At 38.7% G+C, this 12,212-nt stretch overlaps 1 protein-coding gene across 2 annotated transcripts in view; it reads right to left on the bottom strand.

Moving 5' to 3' along the window:
• diaph2 (diaphanous-related formin 2) overlaps positions 1–12,212 on the bottom strand; it is a 354,189-nt gene that overhangs the window by 137,732 nt on the left and 204,245 nt on the right. For both annotated transcript variants that reach the window (XM_054597377.1, XM_054597376.1), the window contains one exon: positions 11,032–11,126. In XM_054597377.1, the coding sequence (XP_054453352.1) occupies positions 11,032–11,126 (95 nt within the window). The remainder of the gene's footprint in view (positions 1–11,031; positions 11,127–12,212) is intronic.

The following is a 12,212-nucleotide window of genomic DNA, read 5'->3' on the forward strand; positions in this document are numbered from 1 at the left end:
TACAGGTTACGGTTCACTAAACATTTGTGTAAGATGACAGTATCTGTAGGGTTTTCACTTCCACACTTTGATCTCTGCTGCTGTCAACTGGCTTCCAGTGATTCGAGTTTAAAAGAGGGGGTATTAAGCATGTATCAGGCACACACTTAACCATGCAGTTTACAGCACTGCATGCTGTTAAAACAGCAGGTGCTGATGTAGTGCAAAGTGGAAACGCTTTGATATTCCGCACACAATGAATGCCAGTAAGTGTGCAATATTCTACATATCGATCAAGAAACGTTTCTGGTCTATGTTGTATATGTGTCTATGTATTATATTGTGCCATAATAAGCCAAGCTGAATTGTGCTCTTGTTGTGTAGAGCAGGACATGTAACATGTACCACACCTAGTTTATGACCCCTGCCTTTTGAAATATAATTAGAGCACAGAGAAGCATACTCCCAACAGTAATGTCAAAATGATAAAGAAAGCCAAGAGAGCTGGAGATTTAGTCGGAGACACGTCAATCGATGAAGCTTTTCTCAGAGCAATAAAGGCTTTAATAAGATGGGTTAAATAAAGGAGAAATCACCTGATGTCTGAAAGATTATGGGAGTAAACTGTGTTCCTCTCTACTAGGCGTATGAGAGGTCTACAACAAAGACAAAAGAGGAGACATGTCTGCCATGTGCTTGACAGATGTGATTTTCTCCTTTTAATTGATTTTCTCCTCAATTCAGGGAGATAGAGAAACATGTGGTTCTTTGCCCATGATTTGTGATGTAGAGCAACATGGGAGTGCCATCTTCCTGCCGTGACACCTCAGCAGGCTCCCTACCTGGCTCATGGCAAATCAGTGAAGACTTCAGTTTGAATCAATAACAAAATAATAGACAGACAAGAAGACTTTTCAACACCCTACACGCGTTAACTTCTGAAACCAACGCTTGACAGTTCTAAAAAAGAAGTGGAATTTCATTTTTTCAAACTAAGCTTAAGAGTCAAAAGAGAAAAGAGTAACTTTGCACAATAGTTTGTGGGTGTAGACAGCACCCATCTCAAACAAAAGGTTACTACCACAGAACTGAAAAATGAATATGTGAATGTGGAACAAAGGCTATCAAGTTGTGTTTTTGTTTACAAGAATGGGGACAGTTTTGACAGATAATGCTCAGTAAAATGGAGTGCAGCACCTTCTAAAATATTAGATTCCTCGTCTGAATATTTTGTTGATTTTACAACAACAAAATAATAAAAAATATATATATTTTGTACATAAAATGTAAAGCATTTAACAATGCAGGTTATCTGATAAAATGTTTAAGGAATATAAGCAGACGTTATACGCAGGAAAACAAAGAACAACAACAACAAATGCCAAATCTTATCTAACAGGTAAACATGTTAAACAATGGCCTTCAGTTAGGCTGTTGTAGTCCTACAGAATATACACCCTGCCAAACAGCACAAACACCTCAAACCTCACTATGAGTAAAGCTACAGTGACATGTTGACAGGCAACAAACTGAGTGTGGCTGATTCTAAAATCGCATTACACCAAATGAGAAATGTAGTCTGAGAAAGAAAGACACAAACGCAGTGAGAGGGAGGAAAAAAAGGTTGAGCGAGAGATAGAGGGGGGGAGGGATTAATTTGAGGGTTGGGGCTGGAAAACCTGACAGACTATCTGTGACATTAAATGTGTCTTTTAGAAGGAAGTATGGAGGGTTTTTTTTATTTTTTTTTATTTTTTTTTTTAAATGTGCACACCTGAGTACCTACCATGAAAGCTGTGAAGCAGGATTAAGAAGGAAATTAACTCAGCAAATAGGGGGTTCACAGCAAGAAAGAAAAGAGACAAACACAGAGATGGAATGTGGTGAAGAAAGAGACACAAACAGAAAAGAGTAAGAGAGGGAGAAAAAAAACAGAGAAAAAAACAGAGACATAAAGTGATAAACAAATGATTTTTTAAGCATATTCCACTCTAACCTGAATCTATTGTGTGCCCTCAGGATTTAGAGATTAATTTTATATATTAACTGAATGGGAAATATAATTCAAAATGTGAATACATGCATGCTCATTTAATGTTATCAACTTTAATAAAACTGCTTCGCTTAATACACGAAGACGAGCCATATGCAAGTGGTAAAGGTGGAAAAAAAGGGGATGAATTCGACTGTACTACATTGAAATCATCTATCATTTGGGATTATACTTCTTCGACAATGTCTCATACAGTCCTCCTTATGCAGTGCTGGTATATGATGAGACTGCCAATCAAAAGAGAAGAGAGCTAGCATGCAAAACAGTAATAGAAATTAATTTGTTTGTGGAGTGTGCTGTCTGTGAGCGTCTCTGTGAGTGATGTGCCATCTGTCACAGAAACAAAGACGCTGAATTGGAGAGTGAAAACAGAAAACACAATTTACTCGGTTAAGAAAACACAGCACCCAGTGTGCCTGAGGAGAAACTGCATGGACTCCACCTCACCAAAAGTTTACTGCTGTGCTGTATTGTGCATGAACTTGCCTGTAAGTATGCATTTAGGTGTGTGTGTGAGCTTTTAATCAATATTCAACCTGAGGACATAGTACCTGGGCTAGACCCTGAAGCTACAGATCAGTAGCGTGGTGGTGATCGGTGAAAACTACATGTAGCACCTGAGGTCCTGGCCATCAATTTCTAAGGCGCGTTTGATATTCTACCAAGCCGCGCCTCTCTTTTCCCTGCCTTTACTTTGTTTATTCAATACTTCTCCTCCTTCTCTGTCTTATTTTTCCAGCCCTAATCAGCATAATGCATTTCAAATTTCATTGTTAAAATTAGCATTTGATGCCGAAGACAGTTATGTGCTGTGTGCCAAAATAAACCACAATTAAGCCCAAGGGGGATCCCGTTTCTCCTGCTTAAGCTCTAATCCAACAGGCGCTCGGCACAGCAATACTTATCACGTTGCCCCACATGTGCACTTTTACACCATGCAAATGATGCCCTACAATGCGCCAGGCTGCTACAATCACCTGTTGTTACAGCGGAGAACAAAGGCTGGCATTGGCACTGCCAGACCAGGCAGCCAATGAGCTACCACATGTAATGATGGGCTCATGCATATGGATGAGCATCTTGATGATCTGGGTGATTGACAAGAGGGATAAACAATAATAACAAGCATGGCTAGTACGAAAGACTCCTGTGAGACCTGACGGAAAGGTTGTTGCCATGGTGAGGTGAAGAGAAGTGGTGCAAAACCTAAACCTGACAATGCTGATGTGTACTGTGAGACAACCACGTCAGTTTGTATAATAATTTCATTTGACACAAAATGAAGGGGAAAATGATATATATATTTATGTATATATAATTGGAGAATATCCTTGTATGCATTTCCTGAAGGGCCAAACTGTGAACAGCTTCTTTTACACACAGGGCCCAATTGGGCAGATACTGTTGACTAAGGCCGAAGAATATATCAAGATTTCCGATATCGTGATATGAGACTAGACATCGTCTTAGATTTTGGACATCCTCAGATGGTGTAAGTGATTATTTATCGTGTTCATATTTTGTGAGAGCAATAGTGATGTCAAGGTATGGTCAACAATATTGTGATATTGGATTTTTTTCAGCATATCGCCAAGCCATACTGTCGACAAGCAAAGATATAAATACAAGTTCAGTTCAAAGGCCTCATTTGTATGTGTTATAGCTATTACATATTTGTGTTTGTATGACTTAATAGAGGAAAACAAAAGTCGCTGCAGAATTCCAATTGTTTGGGGATGACAATCATGTTGGTGCGGGGTCAATTCTGAGTTAGAATTTATATCAAATGAGCCACATGACCATCTGGGGGATCATACTGGTAAATATATCTGAAATATATGTAATTTATATGACTGTGCATAAAAAAACTGCACATTTGATATTAAATCAACTAGTACACACAGAGCAAGATAGGAGCCTTAGATATACTGTAACATAACTTCACTTATATTGAAATAAGAAACTCAAAGGTCATGGAGATGAAAAAAGGTGTTGTAACAGGTGTTGGTCTGACCCATCAATATGTCCTTTCATATGGTATTATATGTCTATACAAATATGCAACATGCTGTTACACTTATTCCTGTTCAACTCTATTATTTTTCCAGTGTTGCAACATTACGACTTTGACATATATTTCCATGCTGGATCAGGATTTGCAAACATTGGTTCAACATGTGCAACGTTCTACTGCTAATCTTACATCAGAAACTGAATGCAAATTTTTTCCACTATTTACTTAAAAGCCCTGATATGTCAACCAATGAGTGCTCACTATGATTTGCAGACATATACTCATTAAGACATGCTGAGTTTAAATACAAAAGATGCTGGACACTTCTCTTTGATATTAGTGCATTTGCACACAGAATAAGGCACTGCTAATTACAAATGAATAGCGGCGGTGCAGTATTAGTCATTAGCCTTTCCTTTTGAAAAGGAGATGGGGTAATATAAAATACACTGGCAGACATTAAACATTAAGAAGCCACTTTGATATTCCACAAAACAAGCCCCCAGGGCCATATCATCCACTGACTAGAGTTAGCTTACCACACACACCAAAAACTGGGCGTGCTAAAACATTTAGTGATGACTCCCTCATTTCATGCAAACTGGATCAAATAACATGTTCTGGGTACGGTTGAGGCGAGAGCTGCTCTGCTGCAGTCTACAAAACTGCTTTTACTGTTTGTTCGAAATAAATCCTCAGTCTCTGTGTGTGTGTGTCTACGGTATGTTCATTCACTACATTCCTATCTTTCTCTTTCTTTAGCTACATTGAAATGGTTCATGTCACCTTTGGCCTGTGGGCCTTAATTTGAGCACAATCCCATCCCAGTTTTGCAATGTGCAATTTTTCATAATAGCTGGTGAACAAACAAAGAAATTATGGACACAATTCATATTACATTATTGTTTTTTTCAAAGACTTATTCGCACTTTTAAAACACACAGATTGCTTGTTATACATTTAAAACAAAATTAATGTATATCCATAAAACCCATTTAAGCACTTGAATGAAATTGTAGTTTAGATAACTGACTAAAGAATTACAATACAAGATATTACTGAACCTACAGCCACTTACATGGCAGCCCTTCAGTCCCACAATTTATTTGGGGTTTAAGTCAAGCCCTTGTTTTAAATTGTTAGCAATTTAAGTGCACTGGAAAACCTTGTTCCCAAAAAGCTTGAAAAACCCTGATAAGCCAGAAGGCATGTGCTGGATGGGGGTCATTTTAAATCAAGTAGAATACCTGTGCAGCAGAAGTCTGAATTCAAATTACTTTTTACTTACTATTTTGATGTAACTTTTGAACTTCAGTGGCCGATTTAAGTTGCCAACAATACATACTTTGCGATCGTGCATTAGCTCTGATCCACTGAGGTCAATGTAGTGATGAGCTTTAATGTGACATGGTTAAATTAAAAAACTGGACAAATCAAAGGGATGGACATCACAGGGGCTCTGCAACTGCTTATATAGTGCACAAGGAGCCATGGCCTGCTTTTGCAGGATGGAGGTAAAAAGCTGATTAAACAGCTTACATCTGCCTGGGGGGCATTACAATAGGGTATGCATTTACTGTAGGAATTTAAAAAATGTGTAAACTGTAATTTCATTGTAACATCTCCCAAGATATGCCAATTTAGCAACTAGGGAATGCAAGGTAGTCCGGCAGAATAATTGCTTAAGCACATCAACATAAGAAAGACAAAAAGAAGGAAGCTTAGAGAGCTTGGAGAGTACATTTGCTAAACATTAATCTAAATTCCTGGAGACCAATACCACTTAATCCCTCCTACTGTAAGTAAGAAATCTTTCTAACGACGCATTTGGACACAGTCCCTCCCAGAGACTGCAAACCATGTGTTATACAACAATAAAAACATTGTCAGCCACTTGAACTTATTTAACAATTTTCCAGGGACCATTGCAACAGAAAAAAATAAAATAAAATCTATGGACTGTGGTTAAGCAATCTAAAGTAATGACTCCACAATAACAAAAATATACAAGTAATATGGTAATGAATAACCCCCTGCATGTGTACCAGTTGAATACACCATAAACTAATCAAGTCTACAAGTGCTTTTATAATCTGGCTATTGTTTGAACTCCTTGTGTTCCACTAGCAGGAACTGTAATGCAGCATGGGACCAAAGACAATTAGTATGCCAGCTAAGCCTTCTACCTTGGGCATCTGGGCTTTCGGCACTTTTGGAGAAATCAGGAACGCCAAAGGAGAGCGAAATCAAGTCAATTACAGCAGGGTCACAGGCATGGCTACATCATGATTCAAACAATGTGAGTGAGGTATGTACACTAAGCCAGGGTGCTTCTAAAAAGAACTAGGGGCGATTGACGTTATGTGGTGCCCGATCAAATGCAAACCAGGACCCTGAAGCCGAAGAGCACGTGCCTGACTCTGTCCAACACAAACTAGGTCTACAGAACCTTCCTTTGTCGCTTCGGTTGCCAGCCAACAATAGCAATGAATAGCTTTGTCATGCTGTCAGCCCTTTAAAAGCAGACCTTTGCCAAGCTTTCTGAGGCTCAATCTGTTTTCATTGAGCCAATGCTCATTATTGTCTTTCATTGTCCTCTTTATCTCATTGTTCTACAGGGTAGGGTAGTGGGGTGGCTCTGATGTCTTTTTGAATTTGATGAAGCTGACCTGATATACAAAAGTGCCCTCTGTCCACCGCCACTATGAATATTGGAGGCAAATGAGATGTAGAGAGAAAGAATGAGAGGGAGATTGCGTGGACCTTACGTGCATGTATGGGTTGGATGATAAATGACAAAATTCAGCGGGGACTCGAAGACATAACTGACAGCATCTATCCATATGCATGCGCTGTATGTATGTTTGTACGCTAGTCGCATTGGGGATGAAAATAAGTTTTGGATTCATGCAAAGATTCATATCGAGTCTGGATGAATGGTGAGACCCAAGACTGTCTGCAAGCATTCAGGGATGTGTACATCATCTCTGAGGCGTTGATGGGCCCTAATGCAGAATAAGGAGAGCCAATCAACTCCTATATATCCACTCTGCCAGGGTGACACATTGTAGGGGTACTTTCAAGGCCAGCACATTGCCACATTCTGCTGACAAATCATTACATTAGACATGTCGCCGGAGAAGAAAGATAATAAGATTGAGTTACAGAGTTTTAGATGCATTATGAACACCTCTTGCTTCCTTCCATTTTCACTATTCACTGCATTTTTCAATTACCCCCTTGCTTGTCATTCCTCTTTGCAAAATAATGCAAAAGGATATATTTGAACCTGGCTGAGTTTTATTTCCCTCTTGTATAAAGTGCTACGTGGTCAGTTAAAACAGATATTTTATCAGACTTCTTCATTAGATTACATGAATGCAGGACAGCTTTGTGGAGCTCCAGGTACAGCACATTAACACTTTTTTAAGGTTGGAGTGTTTAATGCCTAACTCTGTGTATAAAGTACACATACAGAAACAAATGTAACAGCAAAGAAAAAAAGATATAAAACCAACAGTGTGTTTTAAAATATGAGTCATTATATTTAACGACTGATAGCAGTGCATGTGTCAATAAAGGTTGCAGCAGTAGGTGAATCAGAAACTACTCAGCATTGTGACATTTGCCATCAAATTGGCCGTGTCCCAGTAATAGACCACTTTTGTTTGGCAAAGTCTATTTCATATGTTTGAATTGTTCAACACAAAAGCAACAGGTGGCACCGGGCTGTCAAAACTGTGAAAAGTAGCTAACAAGTACAAGAGCACACTAATTAAGTAGTTAAGCGATGGCTGATCAAAGGGAATATTGGTTTGATCTTGCATATACCATTAATTCCAACAAGTTTAGTTCCTTCTTTCCTTCAGCATTTCAACTCCATTATTTATTTACTTTTATTTCGGGCCCACTCCTTCTAACATTAGCAAGATGGTAAATGTATTTCCTTTTAGTATTGCCCAAGCCATTCAGATGCATCTTCCTACTCAGTGTGTGTGTGTGCAGTTGTCCATGTGGATAAATGGTGATTGGCGTGTGGCTGAGAGTGGGTGGTGTAGAGCAATTAATCAGCATAATGAGTGTAGATGAGCACAGTGCAGATGGAGCCCACACTCAGGACTGTGTCACCCAGCAGGAAGTCTCTTTGCTCCCCTTCGGTGCCTCCGTATAGCTCTAACTGTATTTCTTAGGCCTGTGTCTCTGACTTCCTTGTTTAATTTTTTTAATTTTTGCATGATTTTAGCCTATAATAATTTAACTCGTATTTCACCAGGGGGTTGTCCAAGTATAAAATATGTGACCTTTTCATATAAATAAAAAATCTAAACTTTTTATTGCCAAATGATACCTCACAATATTGTGTACATTGAGAATAGAAATGTTTATGCTGTTGTAAAAACAACATATAAGGCAAAAACAAATACAAGACAGGTGTTTTCAGCTTTTCTTCATTTGAAGCAAAAGCCACCCTGGCGACTGTGTGGCAGCCACTTTCAGTAACATGGACAAGTTGACATATTGACAATTTGCCAAGGCCTACTACTCCCAGCATCACATGAATATATTGAAAAACACTACACGGCATATGCTATAATGGAAGAATAGTATCTAAAGTATTGAAATGAGTTCAACACTATTAAGACACTTATCAAATATAATTCAAGTTAAGTGTTTAACCCCTTGTAATAAACAATTACCAATTGTTTGTTTTAATCAAAATAAAACAAAACGTAGTACATATCAATTATATATGCTTTGCTTGCATGACTCCAATTCATATCCTAAATACTTTCACGCATAATATGAGTTCTAACATGAAAACATAATAATCATTAAATCAATTTGTTATTACTAAGTTATGAGCAAAACTTAAAGGTGAAAGATGCTTACCTTCATATGAGTACAGTATCTCTTTATATTTTCATCTGAAGTTATCAAATCATATTAAATACTCTAACATTTAAAAGAAATTGGTAAGAACAAAACTGAAGGGGTTACAATAATAACCATAGGTGAATTAAAAAATATTGGGATTAGAGCTCAATTCTACTACTACCACTACTACTATAACTACTCCTACTACAAATAATAATAATAATAATAATACTAATAACAATAAAAACGATAATAATTGTTACAAAACACTTATATAGTGTTGTCATTTTTGTCCCGTCCCATCTTTAATCCGTCTTCAGCATCATTATCTAGCCAGCAGCGACACACTTGCCAGATGTGTGCTCCTTCTGCACCAATAAGTTAACTCAGTTGGTCTTCCCGCCTCCCACTGGACTCTGTGACATTCGCTTGGTTCCCAGATGCTTATGCTGACTCACACTTGTTCTCATCAGCTTTGTTAAGCCCTCTACTTTTTTTTTTTACCAGCCTCATTTTCCTGCTTCACATTTATTAAACAGGGATATTGAAGAAGTAACCGGGACAATGGCAACCCTTACAAAAAGGTGGTTGCATTTGTAAAAAATAAATAAACAACCATTTTTTGTCACTTATCCCTGACCACCTGTCACATCCCCAACATTATTGATTCAAATGGTTTTTTTTGTTAAACATTGAGCAAAAGGAAATTGAAGGTTACAGCGGATGCCTGTATCAAAGTAACTCTATCACTGAAATGATCAGAGAATGGATGGAGAAGCCTGTTTTGTTGTTTCTATTTGTCTTGAGTCTTATTTGTGCTTTTTAAGTGCTAGCTGAATTGTGGTCGTATTGAAACCAGCTTAGTGTCGGTAGCTTGTCAGAGTCAGTTTAATGGTATCTGTCTGATGGTGGATTGATTTGCTTTTTTTCCATTTAAGCAAACCTGCACCTGCAAGACTACATATGTGCAATGAGGCCCTGGTGGGGATGTGTTTGGGTAAACAGCTGTCTTGCTGGCAGACTACTACTTTGCTACGGAAAGGCAGAAGGTGGGAAAAGGTCAACGCCTTAACTTCCTTTCTCCATCACAAAGCAGAGGGGGGTCTGTCATCTCATAGCATACACTCTGTACCCTCTGCCAGATTTCTAACCAATTAAAGGTTATCAGAGCTCAAAATAATAGTCCTGCAGGGTAGCTCTCTAGATAGGCCAAATCTAAATATATATTGCCTCACCACCTTTTAAAAGTGTCTGGGATCCAATCACGGAGAGAGCAGACTAGCTCCTGTGCAACTGTTGGTTGATAAGCCATACGGGATAGGACATATAATGTATATCAATACAAAGGTAATGTATGTATCTACTGTTTTTTTTTAAGAAATAAAATACCACTGAAATTAAACTTGAAAGCTGCACTTTAATGATGCCCACTGCTGCTTGGAAAAAAACAACATTGTTGCACACAAAGAGTGTATTACTGCCATTATTGTTTTGAAATTAAATATTCCACTTGCAGCTCACTCTTGAAAAGTACACCTCCTACTTCTGAAATAAAACAAACAATAGGCAACATCACTGATAAGTGCTTAGCACAAGGACAATGCAAGTCATTATATTGCAGTTGAGGCTCATGCTCTCAAGTGATGCATATCTACCTCAGATGCACCCTTCCTGCTTTCAATTAATGCTTTCTGAGACAAGAAAAACAGAAATAAAATGGGAGCAAAAACAAGTAGCCTTTAGGAAGCTCATCAATTATGGTCTAAGACAAAGGCAAAAGGAAAGGAGGGTGGAGTTGGGGGGACTTTGCCAAGCCTTGTCCTTCATCATCCATTATAAGAGGTTGAATGGGGGTCTCTATGGTCTGCATGAGAATAGAGTACAGGACTTGTGCCAAAAACGGACCATAGCTGGTTTAAAATGGGGTCGCCAAGCTACCCGCCAGACACTGAAATTAAAAAAAAATATCTTTTCACGCGAATGTGAATAGAAAGTCTCTCTCACACGCTGCCACACAAGCGCACACGTCTTTAAGGGGGTAAAAATAAGTGTGAGTGTGTGTGTGTTTGTGTGCGAAAAACCAACACACCACACTGAACATCAGTCTTACCTGGATGAGTGATTCGCTCAGTCTTTCCTCGTCCACCTGCAGCACAATGTCCCGGATCTCTTCATAAGGCAGGCGGAACGAGCCCAAGAAAATTGCTGTTGTGATGGAGAGAGAAGAGAGTCATTTCCTCCACCTTTTTTTTATTAGACCTCAGGGTTCAAAGAGACATTTCAGCACTCATTGCTCCTCAGACAAAATGACCACAGACCTAACTTGTCACTTGGAAAAACAAATACACTTTCTGGCCCTCATCAGGATAGTTTGTGTCACCCTGACAAAATTGGGAAGGAAAACATCACCATTTACCAGAAACAGAGAACGATGCCAAAGTCATACAACATACAAAGTCATAAAAATTGAGCAATAATGGTACAATTATTAATAGTTTATAATTGTAAGTAAGTTGTACTTGTGGTAGCAGTAATGGTGTCATTTGGGAAACCTACATGGTTTTGTTGAATACAAAGAACTGAATTTGCCTCAGGGGACAGCCTAGTGGGTGTTTCACTCTCCAGGTGGGGTGTCTACAGTGGAAATTGGAGCTGATGGTGTATCCAGGTGGAAGTCACAGGTGGAGGTTTGGTAATGAGTTGGAGGAAACTCACTCAACAGCTGCTATACTGCTGCTGCAGTGGGACATGATGTCTGTATTTTATGCGCAGCAAACGGAGACGTGGAGCATCTTTTGTTTTTGTCACAGTATGGCTATGTATTACACAGGCTATTGACTGCATTTACTTAACACATAGTCATGGCATACCACGACTATTGCTTTTGATGTGAGGAAAATACACAGGTTTATTTACTTAACATTAACCTCTCTGGCTTCACTGTGTCAGGTTTCTGGTTACTTCAAAACTGTAGAATTGAAGAGGTTGTTGCTCTCTTTAGAAACAGATTTTTATTGTTCTGTTTGTAATGTATATTTATGTATTTCTCCCCTCATTAGCGCTACAGATTGCTGATTGGGATCTATTTTTCATCAAATGGATCGTGTCTTCCTTGTTTGCTGTCTAAATGCTGTACATTTATTAGTGTCACCCTGATATGTTCTATATCCTCCCCATATGAAACTAACAGCTGGAAACAATGCTCCCTTTGGGGAGGGTTGTCAAAAGTAATCCTGGGATACATTGTAAATTAGAAACTGTTGTAGATACAGATGGGGTAGAAGAGGCAGG

The sequence above is a fragment of the Anoplopoma fimbria genome, chromosome 4 (genome assembly GCF_027596085.1).
Source record: "Anoplopoma fimbria isolate UVic2021 breed Golden Eagle Sablefish chromosome 4, Afim_UVic_2022, whole genome shotgun sequence".
NCBI lineage: Eukaryota > Metazoa > Chordata > Actinopteri > Perciformes > Anoplopomatidae > Anoplopoma > Anoplopoma fimbria.